The sequence below is a fragment of the Echinops telfairi genome, unplaced genomic scaffold (assembly GCF_000313985.2).
Source record: "Echinops telfairi isolate 266 unplaced genomic scaffold, ASM31398v2 ScPeMD7_7469;HRSCAF=8507_0, whole genome shotgun sequence".
NCBI lineage: Eukaryota > Metazoa > Chordata > Mammalia > Afrosoricida > Tenrecidae > Echinops > Echinops telfairi.
Genome location: NW_022111372.1, coordinates 86,615,128 through 86,633,622, shown reverse-complemented (window position 1 = coordinate 86,633,622; position 18,495 = coordinate 86,615,128). Strand labels below are relative to the sequence as shown.

General features: G+C 44.7%; 1 protein-coding gene across 2 annotated transcripts in view; it reads right to left on the bottom strand.

Moving 5' to 3' along the window:
* DPYSL3 (dihydropyrimidinase like 3) overlaps window positions 1-18,495 on the bottom strand; it is a 163,892-nt gene that overhangs the window by 67,923 nt on the left and 77,474 nt on the right. Inside the window, exon 1 of one of the 2 annotated variants that reach the window (XM_004696704.2) lies at window positions 18,309-18,453. The exons of the other annotated variant lie outside the window; for it this stretch is intronic. Coding sequence (XP_004696761.1) covers window positions 18,309-18,347 — 39 coding nt within the window. The 5' untranslated portion in view covers window positions 18,348-18,453. Of the gene's footprint in view, window positions 1-18,308; window positions 18,454-18,495 lie in introns of those variants that run through there. 2 annotated transcript variants of the gene reach the window in all.

Sequence of the window (18,495 nt, the reverse complement as noted above, 5' to 3'; positions counted from 1 at the left end):
CCGGAGGCACCTTACGGAAAGGTCTGGTGATCCACTTCTGAAACATCAGCCATTGAAAGCCCGACTCTGTGCACGAGTGTGCTAACTCTAAGTTAGGGAGAAGTCAACAGCAGCCGCTCTTTTGTGTTTTAGTTTTTTGATTGTGGGGGTTGATTTCCTTGAGACCTGTTCTCTCCAAGCCACTTAGCCCAGGGGAAGCCCATGAAGGTACAGTAGTGGTGTGACCTTAGAGGCACCGTGGTTGATGCATCCACCTGTAGGAGGAAGATATGATAACCTGCTTCTATAAAGATCTACTATCTGGTAAACCTCATAGGACAGCTCTACCATCTCACAGGGTTGGGTGCAAGAAGTTAGCATTGATTCTAAGGCAAAGCACTGGTTTGCTTTAGTTTGGTACTTCGCCATTCACTCATTTATTCATCTGTCATTTAATGTTTGTAAATGCTTCCTCTTCACAGCCTTGGGGATATAATAATTTAAAAAAAGATGAACTCTCTACCACTGTCATGGTTGAAAAGGCAAAGACAAATTTTCTAAAGAAGTAGCATCATTTTAACCTTGAGAAGTGAAACTTTTAAAAGAAGGTAAGTGGAGGCTCAGAAGAGAATCTAGGGCTGCTTTTGATTCAACTTTCCAAGAAAGCATCACTAAGAAGCTGTCAGCTGAACAGAGATCCAAAGGCTCTGAAAGCGAGCAGCCGGCCAAGTAAAGAACGATCTTGGTAAAGACAGCTCCTCCCCCTGAGGAAGCAGCTCATCCAGAGGCCCTGAGCTGGAAATGAACATGTCACATCCAAGGAGGAGCAAGAGGCGGGAGGCCGAATGGGGAAGGAGCAACAGCAGGTCAGGAGACTAGAGAAGTCGTCAGGGGCCAGGCCTCTGAGAGTCTTGAGAGCCATAGTGTAGGCTATAAGTATAATTGGAGATTGTTCATTGGGGGGACAATTAGATTTGATGTCCACTTTTTTTTAAATCGTTTTATTAGGGGCTCATACAACTCCCATCACAACCCACACATACATCTATTGTGCAAAGCACACCTGTACATTCATTGCCCTCTTGATGTCCACTTTAAAGAACTCTGGTTGTGTGTAGAAAATGATACTCTAGTTATTGGTAGGCAAAATGGGAGGACAGAGGGCAGTGAGAGGCAATTACAGATGATGACAAGTTAGGAGGTAGAAATGGTTCAGATTCCATTTGGAAGGCTGAGCCAACAAAGTTGCACAGTTCGAAGATAGCTACCCTCAAGTCTGTTCCAACTCACGACACTGTCCTATGTGTCAAAATAGAACTGTGTGGCATAGGATTTTCAATGGTTGATTTGGGGGAAGTTAGCTTGCCAGATCTTTCTTCCGAGGCACCTCTGAGTTGGACGCAAACCTCCAAACTTTCCGTTCAACGCTATGTGTGTTCACCATTTGTGCTGCCCAGGGAGAGTACACAGCTGAACCGTGACTTAACTTAGTATCTGCTAACAACACAGCCCACTCAGTCATTGACTTGGCTGCTGCTGCTTATTAACAAAGTTCCAGTAAATTTAACTTGCACGTGTCAACACTGGTAGACCACACACTGTTGTAAGACAGGGAGGAAGCAACGGCAACAGAACCAGTCTGCGTTCAATAGCTAAAGCATCTTGCTTTTCCCATATCTTAATATCAGTCATTCACCAGCAGCTCAGGTTAATTTGATTTGTCGAGAGGGGGAGCTGATTGCCTATTTCTCAGGTCTTATTGTTGAAAATAACTCTAAATGATGTCACAACACTCTAGAATGAGCACATTCCAAGCCAGCTCACAGTATAGGTCTCTGAGTCTTCTATCTTGCTCTAGCGAATGTGATCAAGAATGGCTAACGGACTCTACTTTCATGGATCAAGTTCCTCCAGGGCCTGGGTCCATCATTGCGAACATCCATTCTTGATTATCTGAGTTATTCATTCCCACGGGAGAAGGTATAAGCTACTGAGAAGACTTTGTTTGCGGCGCAGGGAGTGAGGGGAGCTGTCTTCTTGGAGTTGATTCTGATTTACATGTCGAAGTAGAATTGTGCTCCACACGGTTTACAGTGGCTGGTTTCACAGAAGTAGATAGATGACCAATGCTTTCTTTCCAAGTGCCTCTGCGTGAACTGTCACCACTAATGTTTTAGCCATCAACTAAGCACGTCATTCACACCACCTAGGGTCTCTAGTAGAGCCTGTGTACCGTACTCGTCATTTAAAACTTCCCTGATCTCTGTTTTTATTCAATATCAGGGGCCAAATAGTTCCTGTCCAATTACTTGAGTGGGCTTACACTAAAACTTTGGAGGAAATGTTTCCCCCTCATAATAGTAAACAGCTCGATAGGCAATATTTCTAAACAGCTTGAATTAACTTCCTAAGTATTAGGTAACCTAGAATAATAAATAAATTTGGACCCAGCTCCATTATTTAGTTAATAATTACATGTAATTGTAAATAAGTCAACTTTCTGAACCTCCTCATCTGTAATGTAGAGTGAGTAAAAATTATAACCTCTGTGTTATGAGAATTCCTAGGTGGTGAAAACAGTTAAGTGCTCAGTTACTAACCAAAAGATTGGAGGTTCAAATGACCTAGAGGTGCCTTAAAAGTCTCAAAAGCCAGGCAATTTACTTCTGAAAGATCAGGGCCACTAAAAACCTTTGGGTTGAAGTTTTATTTTGAAACACATGGGGTCACCTTGAATGACAACTCAATGGTAACTGATTTTGTTTTATTTTGTTTTGGGTTAGGTATATTATAAGATGCAGTGAATTAGATCCCTCCTGGTTGAAAATCACCTGGTATGGTGTATGTTCTTAAAGATATAATTTCCTTTGGGCTTACTGAGCACACCCTTAGTCAGAGTGAAGTTCTGCATTATTCTCTCAACTCCTTCCAATAACCACCCTACCCCCACCCCGACTCCCCAAAAGTGGAGTAAAGCATTGAAAGAGCAAAAAACAACTAGAGCAAGGGAAAATGAGTCCTATTCCCCATTTTTTAAAATTAAAAAAAATAATAATTTCATTGAACAACTTCAAATTATTTTGCCTCTCTGGTCCACATTTCTTAAACATTGAAATGACGGGACTTAGAATAACTCAAAATTCAGTCACCATCATCTAGGTGATTAGGACTTACAGTGTCCCAATAAACAGAGTCGAACTGCCCCTCCGGGCTTGCTGGCTATAAATCTCTTACGGAACAGAAAACCTGCATTGTTCTCCCATGAAAAGGCTGGACACTGTGAACTGCGGACCTACTGTGCTACTGGGATTCCTCGGTTGAGATTAACAGAATCCTTATTCCTCTTCCTCTTCCCACACTTAACCAAGCAAAGCTAAAATTTCCCCATGAGTTCTCCCAATAAAAAAGGGTCTGAGATAAAGCACACAGTGAATTAACTGAAATCAAAACAAAACAGAACAGAACCATACCATCTTTGTGGAATAAACCCAGGATCAAGTCTAGGAGCAAAGGATTATACTCAATTACCTTAAAATTTTCAAAGTTGATTTAAAACATTTCTCTCTGTAAGGCCATAATTAAGCCAATTTAGTTGAAAAAAACCAAAGCCCCACTTTTAATTTATCAGTATCCATAAATGAGGTAATTTCATCAAGATTTGGGGTACAGATTGGCATTAAGGGAAAGGGCACATAATTTAAAATAACAGTCTCGTGGAAAGAATTAAGAGGGAAGAAATTTTAAAAGATACAAACGCACAGTAAAATTAAAACCAGCTTCTAAGCTTATAGGGTAAACCATTAAGGAGCAGGGAGGGAGCACTGGGGAGCTGGGCATGTTTCCTTTCCAGCTGTGTAGCTTCAGGACTTAAGACAAATGTCAACAGCCCCAATAAGGCAGGGAGGCAAGCAAGGGCACTGGCAAGAAAACACATGTGCTCATGGGACAGCTGAAGAAAACAAAGAGAGATGGAAAGCAGAGCTTTTCCATAGAAAATGGCACTGCTGTAGTATTTGGAGTGGTGACAAACACACAAGACAAAGAGTAAAGGTATTGGGGTGCACATCTCTGGTCCCATGCTCATGAGTTGAAGGACGCTGGGAAATTACTCAAGCCGTCATCCTGGGTGTCTTTTCATTTGATTTCCGTTTAAAAATAGCTACTGCCAATAAAGTCACCATTGCATTTTTAAAAACACAAAATCTTGAAAACATCTAAAAACATGGTACACTGCGATTAGTTAACGAGATCCCCAAATAGCAGGAAAATATATGTTGTTGGTAGGTGCTATTGAGTTGATTCCGACTCATGACAACCCTAAATATCACTGAACAAAATACTGCAAAGTCCGGTGCCATCCTCACAATTATTGCCATATTTGAGCTCATTGTTACATCTATTGTGTTAATCAGTCTTGTCGAAACCTTTCTTTTTTGATGATTCTCTGCCAATCACAGGGACTGATCTCCAGGGACTGATCTCTCCAGATAAAGTGTTCACAGAGGTAAAGGGTAGTCTCATCATCCTCACTCTAAGGCACATTCTGGGTAGATTTGCTCATTCTTCTGACAACCCACAGTATTTCTTAAAAATTTTGCCCACACCATAATTCAAAGGTATCCATTTTTCTTTCATTTTCCTTATTTATTTTTCCACTTTTGCATGCTTATGAAGCTATTGAAATTGGTATGGCTTGAGTGAGGTGTCCATTCGTCTTCACAGTGACATCTTTACTTTCCAATAAAACTTGAAAGAAAGCTCTCGTTGCACAACTGTCCAATGTAATATGTTATCTGAATTCTTGACTGCTACTTCCATGGACACTGATGGTGGAGCCCAGTAGAATAACAGCCTCGGAAACTTACCCATTTTCTCTGTTGATCATGATATTGCTTATTGTTTCCATCTGGAAGGTGTTTGTTTTGTTTAGGTTGTTGAGGTGAAACCCTTACCGAAGGTTGTGATCTTTCATCTTCAACATGAAGTGCTCCATGTCTCCTCACTTTCAATAAGTCTTATTATCTGCATATCACATGTCCTTCATAAGTCTTCCCCCAATGCAAATGTGACATTCTTAGTTTTTCTTCACACAGTCCAGCTTCTCAGATGAGTTGCCAGTCATAGAGACTGAATACATATGGTGAGAGAATACAGCCTGACCATACCTTTCCTGATTTCAAACCACATAGTATCCTATTGCTCTGTTTGAATAGCTGCTTCTTGGTGTGTGTACAGGTGCCACCTGAGCACAATTAAGTGTTCTGGAATTCTTATTCTTCACAATGTTATCCATGCTTTGTTAGGATCTACACAGTTGAAAGCCTTTGCATAATCAAAAAGACACCTGTAAACATCTTTGTATACAAAGGAAAATACACATTTAATATTACGTTATAAAAACCTAAATGACTCTTCGATTAGGTTGTGGAATGAAAAAAGAACAGGACATAAAACAACACATACCATGTCCAGAATAGGTAAATTTACTGAGGCAGAAAATAGATTACTTGCTTAGGAATGAGCCCTGATGTCACAAGCTGTTTGGCACTGTTCACCAAAACAAACCCACCCAGTCACTCTAGAGAGAAAGCGCAGGGGCCAGCTTTCCTAAAGATTGCAGCCACGGAGGTAGTTGTAATCTGCAGCATAGAGTCCCTAAGCATCCAAAATTACTCTAGGAGATCTAACAACGGGGCTGGGAAAGCTAGCGGAAGGGGGAAAGGGCTGCTACAAGTTTCATTTTTTGAGCGACTACAGTGATAGTTACACAACTCTGTGACTATGCTGGTGGTGCAATGTTTTAAGCACTTGCCCATTATCTGAAAGGTTTGAGTCTGCACGTGGGGTCCATGGGAGAAAAGACCTGGCAATATGTTCCCATATAGATTACAGTCTAGAAAACCCCATGGGACAATTCTACTCTGTCACCTAGAGTCTCTGTGAGCCAGAATCAGCTCCAGGCCTCACAACGGCATTTTCAATGGGTCAATTGTAGGGTATGTGGAACACATCCTCCAAAAATGGTTACCAAAAACAAACAGTTTTGCCAAAGATTACCATATCTACTCATGTATAATCCAAGTTTTTTCACCACATTTTTTTATGCAGTTTGTGTGGTAAAATTTAGTGCCTTAGCTGATACTTGGATCAGCTTATACTTGAGTATATACGGTATGTACAATATGTGGTACTATTATTTTCAATGGACCCATTTAATATTAACAGCAGATAACCTCATCTTTCTCTCACAGAGAAATTGGTGGGTTCAAACCACTGACCTTTGGGTTAGTAGGCAAGCACTTTAACCACTGTGCCACCAGGGCTCCCAAAGTCTCTATATATTCCTTTTAAATTATTTTCAGTAAGAGAAATGACATACCTGCGTGCAAGCTAGAAGAACAACAGGTAGGCACTTAAACAACCAGAGCGGGCGCCAGAAGCTAAAGTTGAAGACGGAGTGGAATGGAGGCAAGAGAGGGCAGACGTCTAAATGATGGAGACTTCCTGTTACAGTTACCCTGGGCAGGACCTGCGTCCGAGGAGTTCTTGCTTGTTCTGCTAATACTTTTTGCTTTGTTTTGTTTTTCCTTAAACTTTATTTATTTTTCAAAACCATTTTAATGGGAGTTAATACAGATGTCATATCATTCCACGGTTTAATCACATGAAAGATTATTGTACAATTGCTAACCACAATCAATTTCAAAACATGTTCCTCCTTCTGGAACCCCTTCATATCAGCACCCCCCACTGCACCCCTCGGGAACCCTTATTCTACTTACTGTCCCTACAGGTTTATCAATCCAGAGTTTCATATACTGAGAAAATATAACAAAAAATCAAGAGGGTGACCCCCAATGACATAACACATCTGAGATAAAGCCAAAAATGAACAAACAAAAAATGCAAAAGTATAAAAAAAAATGTTGAAATGCCGATCAGGCCTAACCTACATCAGAGGGGAGGTCAACTAACAAGGTTTTAGCCATTTGTGCCAGGCAGGTTTCTCATTTAGACCATCTACAGTCATCTCTCCAATGCACTATTTGGTAACTGGTTTCTTCCCATCCCTCTAGTATGGACAGAAGGAAATCACCAGAGGCTTATTTCCCATGCAGATCCCACAAATGTGTCTTGGGCTCCCACTGTCATCCACAGCCTTCTGCAAACCAGATTCTCACCATTTAGCCTCTGATACTAACTCCTCTTCCGACTTCAGAGTATATGATTGACAACCCTTCGGTGGTTACTGTTGGTGTGCTTCTTACATGTGGACTTAGTTGACATCTCACTTAGATGGCTGCTTGTTTGGAAACAAGCCTTCAAGACCCCAGACGCTATTCTATTTGATAGCCAGGCACCATCTAATTTCTTCACCACAATTTGCTATAACACCCATATCATCTGTGTTTTCTTTCTGAGGGCAAGCATCAAGCAGGCCCATGATGTAAGAACTAAGTGTTCTTAAATTGGAGCTAGGATTTAGTGGGAGCTCAAAACCCAACCTGAATCTCTTTTTTTGTTTGTTTTTAATCTGCCTTTGGTTCCCTTTCAAAACTTCTTTGTTAAGTGATGGTCCAGAGTCTTATTGATCATCCCTCTGGGGCAAAACAACCTTCCCTTAATATTGTCTTTGATTAGCCCCTGGTAGTAGTTTTTAAATTATTCACTTGTACAGAATCAATCATTCTATGGCTGGACACTATTTATACAATTGTTAATTGTCGAGGAAATTTTACAAGAATATTCATTGAGAATGTCAGTCACAGGTTTGCCAGGAAAATAGCGATGCAACCACGAAACATATCATGACACGGAGGGATCTGGAAGACATTAAACTGAGTGAAATTAGTCAATCACAAAAGGACACATACTGGATGAGTCCACTGCGGCAGGAACAAGCAGCAGAACGGGCAAAATCTCAGGCTTGCAGAGCATCGAGTCTGCTGCTAGAGGGGCAGACAGATGGGTACAGAGCCTGGCTGGTGCGAATGAACCGTCCACCATCCTCTCTAGGGACATATCTTGAAGGTCACTTTGCCGGAGGGCACCTCATGTCAGCTGGGATCAAAGGTCGAGGGAGGGGAAAGGGCTGTGGTATACTGAGTGTCTTCCATGCAAAGCTATGGCGAGGCCCCCCCGACAGGTAGACAGACTTATCAGAGGGATGAGAGATGCTGACGGGAAAAACAAGTCAGGAGAAAGGAAAGGGAGCACCCCCATCGGGGAAGCACAGATGCGTCACTGTTGGTCGGGAAACTGGGAGGATTGACCTCTAGTTGGGGGGAGAATGACTGAAAATGCTTTTGGGGACTCTAGGAGGGGAGTGTCCCTGGTGGTTTCCACTGAATGGGCCACATTGACGTGGGCTCCTGGGTGCATCCTGAAGACCCAGGCCGAGTACTGCGGAACGGCTGGGACACTGTGGCAGTTACATAATCTGGTGTCAATTTGGGACTTGAGGGGATTAAGAGTGAAGGGATGGAGTCTAGTCTGTCAATCAGGTCACAGCCAATGAGGCCTCTGTGTTGGTATGGTCTTCTCCCAAGAATTCTGGGAACTCTGGTATTTCCTCCTTAAAGGCAGGAGTCTCTCTCTCGCTCTCTCTCTTTGGAGAAGCCACATGGCCCTACCCTGATGCAGCCCTGGGTGCTTGAGAAGCCACGTGGAGACCCCTGCCAGTGCTGAGATGCTTATAACACCACACTGGATCCACAGGACTTCCCACCCACTAGCCTGTGATCTTCCTGTATTCAGCATCATTGTATGTGTTTTGTGAGTCAGAAGAGGACTTTATAGATTGGTATTGCACATATGGGCTAATATCGAATTTATGGACTTGATCTGGATGGGACTACGATGTTTCCTCAATATTCAACTGCTCTTGTATATGAACCTCTTTCTTATACAAATATGTGTGTCTATGAATTTGTTTCTCTAGTCTACCCAGACTCACAAAGACACTGAATCCTGGATCTTCAGGGTGCACGTGGCATGCTCCAAAGGTTGTATCAGTGAGATGCGATGTGGAAACTCCACTCGGTGAACTGGACTCTACCTCAGACACACCTGTAACCTGAGGACTTATGGGATAGAAGTCAGAAAATAAATGGGGTCTGAGGAAGCAGAAGACAGCTGTAACAAGATGGCTGCACTGTTGGTAGCTGGACACACATTCATGCCCTACATGCTATAGTAACATATATATTATTTCAGCAAACCATGACTGCTAATATTCTGTGATGTTTCTCTTTCCCCCATGATCCTTGGCCAGTTTCTAATATCCTCTGCCAATTCCTTGGAGCCATATCCTAGGAGCAAATATTCTAGAAAGTTTTAAATGATAATGAGGAAGACCTATAAGGGCCAGATTTGAAACTGCACTTTCAACTCTTATTCTTGCTTGAAATTCCTCTGCAAAGTAAGTGTTAAATATATCTATACATTCAATAGACATTTACAGTCAGCATAATATGTACTAAGGAGCCCAGGAGGGCACTGCTATTCTCAAGGTTGACGGTTCAAACCCACCAGTCGCTTCTTGGGAGAAAGATAAGACTTCTCCAGTAAGATTTACAGCTTCAGATATCCTATATAGGATTACTATCAGTTGGAATTAGCTCCATGACAGTGGGTTTGGCTATGTTGTTGTTGTCTCGGTGTTCCACCACAGTGGAAGACCGTGCGCTGAAGATTCAGTGGAATGGAACAAAGCCTCATAGAGTGCCTGGGGCACCAATAAGCCATTGGAAGTAGGTCATATCCTCTGGATGGCAGCTATCACTTCAAATACTGGCAAGAGCAACCAAGAAAAGCATGGTGAGAATATACAAACCCGGAGTTGTTTTCTGCGTGTTTGTTTAGGCAACTGTCACCTTTGTGTCTTCATCAATGCAAGCCTTATCTGAAAGAGAGGCTCTCTGTGACAGCAAATGAATCGTGGTCTTATTTTAATGACACACATGTTCATTAATACTAATGCTCTCCTCAGGAAAGGCTTATCAATCACACAGAGTCCAATTTTTCCTTGTACAATCTATGAACCAAACCCAAGCTCTGAGTGAGTAAAAGGCGGGGGGTTTAAGAGAACAAAAAATCAACCAAAGACCCTTCTATCCAACAGAGATGCTGTCTGGTCCCGCTGTGGTTAAGCCGACAACTGCTACTCTTTTGTTTTCTCCCAGCCTATCCTTCCTGCACACAGAGGGCTACAACTGCCCTCTGAGAAGGCAAAAGCCAAGTAAGGCCGGGCTGCCATGATCTCATGCAAATACAGACCAAATAAAAGCCCTCGGGTTCACGGGCACTAGCCCGGGCCTTGGGGATCATCTCATTTAGTGCCATCACTTTACTGATACAGAATCTGAGAAGGATAATAAGCGTTTGCCCAGAGCCACATGTAAATTAGAGGCAAGGTCAAGCCTTATTATGCTGACAATCCTCCCAGTGTTCTCATTACACTGCAGAGTTGAACAAGAGGGTTCCTTTGCGCCCCTCATCTGAGAAACTCCTCTCCTAAAATATAAAATTGTATTCTATATTGCATTGCCTGGCCCTTCCATAGGGGGAGAGAAGTTGATTGAAGTCAGGAGAAATGTGTCCTTGGGTTCCAGATGTCACAGATAGGTCCCTGGACCATGCTCACATGGAGCGGCCCGCTCTGTGTGAGCTTCACATGCTGGGTGTGCCCTGGAAACATTTCTCTGCCTGCCTGGGACTGAGCAAGGAGCCTGGCTCCTAGGATGTCGGAGAAGAGAACAGGGCAAAGAGGGAGAAGGAGCCTCTGGGCCTAGACCTGCCCTTAAAGAGCATCGGCTTTCCACCCTGCACTCACACATGCTTCTGGGTAAGATCCAGAAAGTCACAGGGCTGGCAGGAGTGGCGCCATGCACAACAGGAAGCCATACACTCTGGACTCGTTCCAATAGAACCCGGAGAGATTTGCTCAGACCATCTCCACTTCTTCTCTACCCTGTGGTCCACATGTGTGCCCTAACTAACAGATTGGACTTTGGACAGCTAGAGGTGATCAGGGGGCAGGGGAGGGTCACCTTTGGGTATGTAATCACTGGTGTTTCTTGCCTGTGAGGCTCACTCACTTCTGGAAGAATAAATCTTAGGATCGTGCTTCTCAAACGGCATGACTCTACTAGGCTTACTTAAACTCTCTGAGCCTTCTTTCCAAAACAAATTCATGGTGGTATATAATTATAGCAATGTATAAAAGGTGTGGGCTAAAGGAGAAGTTTCATACAGTTTGTGCTATGGCACTCAACAGCTTCACTATCTTACCCATGTTTCTAAGCACCAATGTCCCTGGAATTTTACTCACAGAAGAAATATTCCTCAAATAGTTTTGTACATAGTCACACAGGAGATGGCACCAAAGGAAGGGACTAAGTGAGGGGGATCATCACACTGCACCTAACTTGATCGTTTTGGGAGGGGTGGTCTTTTTCATACATCAAGGTAGACATATATTGAGTTTCACACAAGAGGAGTTCAATAAGCGCAAGAAAAGTCTACTTCTCCTTCTGGAGCTCTAGTGACATAGGGGTTACACTATGTGTTGCTAACCTCAAGGTCAGGAGTTCGAAACCACCAGCAGCTTGGCAGGAGAAAGAAGAGACTTTCTATTCCCATGTACAGTACAGTCTCAGAAATCCACAAGGGCAGTTCTACTTCCTGTAAGGTCTCTGAGTTGGAATCGACTGGAAGACAGCTTTGGATTTTTCCTCCTTTGAGCTAATAATGGGGTTTTTGTTGGTTGGTTGGTTTTCTCCTTTAAGATATAATGAGGGGGGGGGATTGGGGTTTGTTTGTTTTGTTTTTGTTTGGTTTGGGTGCATTTTCAAATTCAAATATACTTTTTGCTCTGGCAAATAAAATGCCTGAGAGAAAAGGAAGTTGTAAAGAAACTGTTAGAAAGGGCATTGGTAACCTGTGCCACCCGGGAAGCTGATCAGGACTACAAATCAATATTGTTCATCTAAGCAAGGAAAATGTCCTTTAGTTGGGTAAAGAAGAGACTTTATTGAAATCCAAAGTTTTTCTTATGCCCACAATTAGATTGTCAGGAATAAATGGCATGTATGATTCTGAGCAACACTGCATTATACACAAAGCAAGGATACTACAGAGTCCTCCTATAAAATTTATAATTTCTTGTTGGTTTTTGAAAAATTGTGCTTAAAATAAGTTTCCAAAGTAGTTGTTCTAAACTAGCCTTTGGTCCTGCCTGCCTTTATTAATTTCTGTGGGTCATGTGAACAGCAGCATTAAGAGTCTTGAATGCATCCAGGTTCACACAGGATTTTCCTGGTCACAACCTCATTTGAGCCTTTCAGCAGCCCAATGAGATAAACAGAGAGAATTTTGATCTACTTATTGTTGACCCACATGGACTTGAAATCTCTCAGGAAATCTATTTCCCCAGAATTCCCCCAAGTGTCCAACAGGCTCTGTCACAGTTATTGTGATTCAATAGAAACCTGGGGCATTTTGTTAGTACTTGAGAAAAATGAATAAACTGGGTAAGGCTCGCCACTGGGCTTCACAGACTATGAAAGGCCTGTGTTGAGATTTCCCTGGGCAGAAACCTAAAATGCTCTTCATTTCTATGCCTGGCATTTTGTCTGCGTCTTGTCCTCCGGAATGTCTCTTTCAGGGTACCGGCTACATACAAAGCTGTGTTGGGGGTGACTCCTCTTCCTTTGGTCTCCCAACACCAGTCTTCCATCTCCTAGGGCACCAACAGAATCAGGAGGGACACATAGCCCCTGACACCAGGTGGCACTGGCCCCCTCTCCAGGGACTTCTCTTCAGGCCCCACGCTTTTTTGAACGGTTTTATTGGCATCCAATTCACAAGTCACACACTTCAATAGTTTAATCGTCTTAAGAAGAATTGTACAATCATTACCACAATCAATGTTAGAACATTTTCTTCCCTCTTATGCTCATTATTATTATTCTCCATTTCCCATCACCCTCCCTGGAACCATTAATCCAGTTATTGTCTCTATGGATTGAGCTATCCTGGGTTTGATATCAGGCCCCAAGCTTTAACTGCTACAGAGAACTGAATGTTCCTCCTGTTCATAAAGGTTCATTCACACGCCTTAAAAAGACAAAACCAAACAAACAAAAGCCCTGAGGCCCACAACTCTCCCAATCACATCCTTCAGATGAGGTCACCAAGCTTGGGCTCCAGGGCTACACATGCCCTGGACCACACTCTCCGGGTTATATTCCTAACTGAGCATGCTAATTAGTAATTTCCAGGTATCACACACACACACACACACACACACACACACACACACACACACAAATGCAGTAGAAATGCATGATCTGCAAGATAAAATTTGCAGAAATCCAATAAGTATGTGTTTTCGATTTGTAATTTGTCTGCCAGGAGTTCTGGAGCTTCTACTTCACAGCCTTTAACATCTTAACTGCATGCAAGTCTGGGGCGAGATGACCTCTGCTATACCAAGGGAGCTTAGCCTTGACGTCAGACAAGACATTGGGTCTGCAGCTTTGCCTCCACAAGTCTCTGAGTAACTGACTTCACCTACTTAGGCTCCAATTTATGCAGAGACACTAAGAAGAAAACACATATAAGGTACTGGAACCCAAAGGACAGTTTCCGCCTGCTCTTGTGGCCAGCTGCAGGTACAGTTTATATTAGAGGGAAACAAGATAGCACTACCACCACTTTGGACCTGAACAGTGGTACAGTAGCTATTGTGAAAGATTTGGGGGGAAAATGTTACTCTTATTTATAACTCAAACTCACTCCATCAGTCGATGCCAACTCACAGCAACCCTACAGGGCAGGGAGAATTGCCTCTGTGGTTTCCAAGACTATAACTTTTTATGGGAGTAGAAAGCCTTATCTTTCTCTCTCAGAGCGCTTGGTGGTTTCAAACTGCTGGCCTTGCTGTTAGCAGCCTGATAAGTAACCACTATGCTACCAGGGCTCCTGTTATAAAAGGGAGGAGAGACATGTTACAGGATTTGTTGCTAAGGGCAAGAAAATATGTCTCTAGATTCTGCCAGGAGTGGAAAAGCCACAGCTCATGCAAATCATTTGCTCTACTAACACCAAATAGTAATGACGGTAGAAGCAGGGGCCCTATGGGGCGTGTAGGGTGTAGGATCTGACTTGGAGTTCAGTCAAGTGTGTAGAATTGAATCCTGCCTCTGATCATCTGGACAAATGTGTGTGTGTGTGTTTAATATTCTAAACTACTTTGTTTTTGTTTTTATTTCATAATCTGTAAAATGGAAATAACTATAGTATCTCTTAGACAGGATTGATTTAAGGATTAGATGAAGCAAGGATTAGATGGGAGGTACAAGGCCTGGCACAAAATAAACAGTACCTGGGATCAAAGGGTCCCTTGGGTCCCCTGGTTGATGCAGGTGGTTTACACTCGACTATTAACCTAAAGCAGCAGTTCTTAACCTGTGGGTTGCGACCGCTTTGGAGTTGAACGACCCTTTCACAGGGGTCGCCCAATGAATAACAGTAGCAAAATTAAAGTTATGAAGTAGCAACGAAAATAATTTTATGTTGGGGGGGTCACCACAACATGAGGAACTGTATTAAAGGGTCGAGGCATGAGGAAGGTTGAGAAGCACTGGCCTATAGGTTGGGGGTCCAAATGCACCCAGCACTCCCAGGCAGAAAGGCTTGCTGAGATGCTTCTGTGAAGTTGTCCTTTTTGTCCTTTGTGATCAGTTGCCCCAGAGTGGATTCCAACTCATGATGACCCTGCATGTGCACAGAGAACTGCTTCACAGGGTTTCCAAGACCGTGACCTTTATGAAGGAAGGAGCCCACCAGATCTGTCTTCCAAAGTGCCTTTGGCTGGGTCCAAAGAACCGACCTTTTGGCTGGTAGTCAAAGGTTTAATGAAGTGCACCACTCAGGGATGCCCATAAAGATGGTAAACTCAAATCAACTGCCACAGTGTCATTTCTGACTCCTCAAGACCCCATGGAGGGTTTCTGAGACTGTCAATCTTTTCAGGATTAGACAGCCTTGCCTTTCTCCCGCAGAGCACCTGGCAGTGAGCAGCCCAATGCCTAGCCCACAGCCTCACCAGGGCTCTTCTCTGGATCCCTCACAGCCAAGACAATGCTCGGAAGTGGTTCTGCTCTGTCACTCATGGAGTCAGCAGGAATCAGAACCGACTCATCCCAATTCAAAGGGTCTGAAGGTGAGTTGTTAATATTATTATAATCATTAAGCATTTATGTGCAGGAACTGCGCTGGACAATGGAGATGGAGATCAGTGAGAATTTAAGAACTCTGCGCTGGTTTTCTAACCTATCCTAAACTGCCAGTTTCGGACCTCGGGAAGCAAGGGCTAGTGTTGAGGGTGAACAGATATCTACCAACCACCTAAGAAGGAGCTATGAAGGCCTGAGACTTGAGCTGGTCACAGGGAAAGCCTCTGCCAATTCCACTCAGTGCCAGGGAAATCCACTTATCCTGGAAACTAGTCAACGTGAGATGGTGAGATGCTCAGAGGGGTAGCAAAAATAGGTAGAAAGAAGGGAACAATTGTAATGGCTAAACGTGATGGCAGTGGGTAGCATCTGGAAATGCGGGGGATAGTGCAAGACCAGGAAAGATTGTGCCCACTTGAGTTCAGATTGTCTGAGCTAATGGGTGGGGCACCCTTTACAGAAAGGAATCCAGAGGACAGAAGATATCATGAAAATGTCATGACCCTGCCATTAGAATGATATTGGAAAGGAGAGAAAAAAGTATTAGAGTAGCCCACAAAGCAAGGATGCTATATTTAGACTCTCAATCACATTTTCTGTATATACACAATTGTGGCCCTATTTTCACATTTTTAACCAAATCTAAGAAGGGAACCACAGCCCTTGTCGATGGAGGTAACCACAGTTGACATAGGCAAAAAAGCATACAGACATTTAATTCTGAATCAGAATCCTTGCGCATGGAGATACAGGCACAAAGCATGAGAAAATTCTACAAATGGATTCCTTGTCCCTGTAGACCAACACCCTTCTCCTGCAGTGCCCCACCCCCACCCCCACCACCCCTTTGGTGTTAACAATGAACACAAGTCATCTTGGCTTGAAGAAATTCACAACCACTGTCCACTCTGCTCACAGCTGCTGGAGCCACAGCCCCTGTTCCTTAGGCAAGGCTCCTCAGCAGAGGCTGCTCTGCAGCACCACGCCCCAAGCTGGGAGAGAAAGGATGGAGGCCACACTGAGAAAGAAGGATGTACCCCTGGGAAGATCATCCAAACAGAAACAAAAGGAAGCCCTTGCAAACCAAGCCCTAAGACGGGCTGGGCACCACTTATTGGGACTACTAAGGCAAATTATTAAGGCTGAATTTCTTAATGTTTCTTGAAAGGTGGTCTAATGGATACCTAACAGAATGAGCGTGGCTCTCAATGCCAAATCACAGGCCGAGTTAATAGGTGGGGGGGAAACAACAAAGGTCTTAAAACTAGGAAGAAAAAATAAATCTATTTTCTGCCTTTCCCAAACAGGAGAACAGGCAAATGCATGCAGAATGTAAAGCATAGTAACACATACACAGCATGACTCATGCAGGGAGGGACAGGCATGAAAGCGGTGGTTCTCTAGGTAAATAGGTATACAATTCGGGCTTGAATCCCCATCAGCTTTCTTAGGGGAAAGTATCTTCCACAGCTTTCTACAAAGGCAATTCTCATTGAGAAAATCCTGTGCATTGTAAATGGCCCACCATGTTTCTTCAAAAATGCACTCTCTGATGTCAGGTAGAGGTAAAGGAAGGATGGTTTAAACCTATTCGCCTCTCTCTCTAGCAAAAGGATCTCTAATCAGCCCAACTCGTCCCACTGGGGAGTGTTTCTTCCTTGGGACCTGCTGGAGAGCGGGAGGAGCAGTGTGCCTTAGTGTGCAATGCAACTCAGGTGTATGAAAAAGGCATGAAGCGGCCACAGAAATAACGCCCCTTGAAAATAACGTGCACTATGGGCAGCAGGGGCTCCTTCCTGCCCGCAGAGGGGAAAGTCCTCGATCCAAAATGCAACGTGTTCCAGGCATAAGGGAACAAGTGCAGACAGACTCACAGCCACTACAAGACCTGGCAAATTAACAACAGAAACAGGTAAAGCTCTGCCCTGGGGCAGCTGCTGGAATCTCCTGGGGCCCAAGGATCACTTCCTTTGTTCGCCTAGCAAAGATGGAGTAGCCACCCATTTCTCCTCACACTACACACACACACACACACACACACCATCGAATTCACTATAGACAAAGTCCAAATGCACTGCTTCGGGCTAAACTAACAAATGTCAGTGCTATTTTTTTTTTTAAATGCCAACCTGTCCGTCACAGAACCCTAAAATCGGGGACGTATTCCCCAAAAATGTGGCTGGGTCCGGGGTGGGGTTCATTTGCTCAATAGAATGCCAGACAGCGGACGGTGTACCTGCTTAACGCACATCCCTCTCCACCCAGCCCTAAGCGCAGCCCAGCGCATCTGACACCCTGGGGCCACAGGAGGCTCGGTCTGCACACAATGGCTGCTGGACCCGGCACACACACAGCATGCTTCTGCAACCCCTAACGAAAATCTGGTCTAAAAACGCAGCCTTTTCTTGGAACGAGGGGAGAGAGATGATATGAAACATGTAAAACGCATGATCGACCGTGCCCGCTGCAGCCCTGTTAGCTGTCCAGTCCCAAACATGACGCACTGAAATATGAATTGGGGCGAATGCAGACGTGAAGAGGACATGACGAGGACAACAGGCCGGACACCCTCGAGCTTAGGGCGTGAGCAGTGGGGTGAGGGCACTTTGCAGAACTGCTGGAATGGAGCTGGGAGAGGGGCGCGGTCGGACTGCCTGGGCTCCCATGGGGAAAAGGTGTCACTTCTCTGTACACTGTCCGCCGAAAGGCACCTTAAACAAAAAGCGCCCTTCACCCGGGGACCGCGCACAAGGACATCCTGGGCGGCGTGGGGTGCAGAGAGGGGCTGGAGCTCGGCGCTATTTGGAAATCAGCCGGTGGTCAGACAGGGGGATAAATAAACCAAACTTCCCCGCGCCACTGTTTGGGTTTCCTCTTTGTTTGGTTTCCCCCAAGCCTCAGGGTCGCTGGTCTGTCTGGCGCCTTCCGCGCCAGCTAGACTGACCGCCACTCGCCGCCACCCAGACTCCCGCGTCCCGGGCCCTCCCCGGGGACCGGGCCGGGGGAGGTGGCGGGGCTGAAGCTGGTGGTTTCGCGAGCGAGGGAAGGAAGAAGGAGGCATTCGGCGGCGCGCGGTGCCGGACTCACCGTGATCCGCGGGATGTTCTTCTTGCCTTGGTAGGACATGGTGGCGGCGACGGTGGCAGCGGCTGCCTCCCTCCCTCCTGGCTCTGCTCCGCGCTCGCCCGCGCCTTCCTCCTCGCACAGCGCCCGAGATCAGGTGGAGCGAATGGTGCGCTGGCCGCGGCCGCCGCCTCCTCCCGCCTCCGCCCCC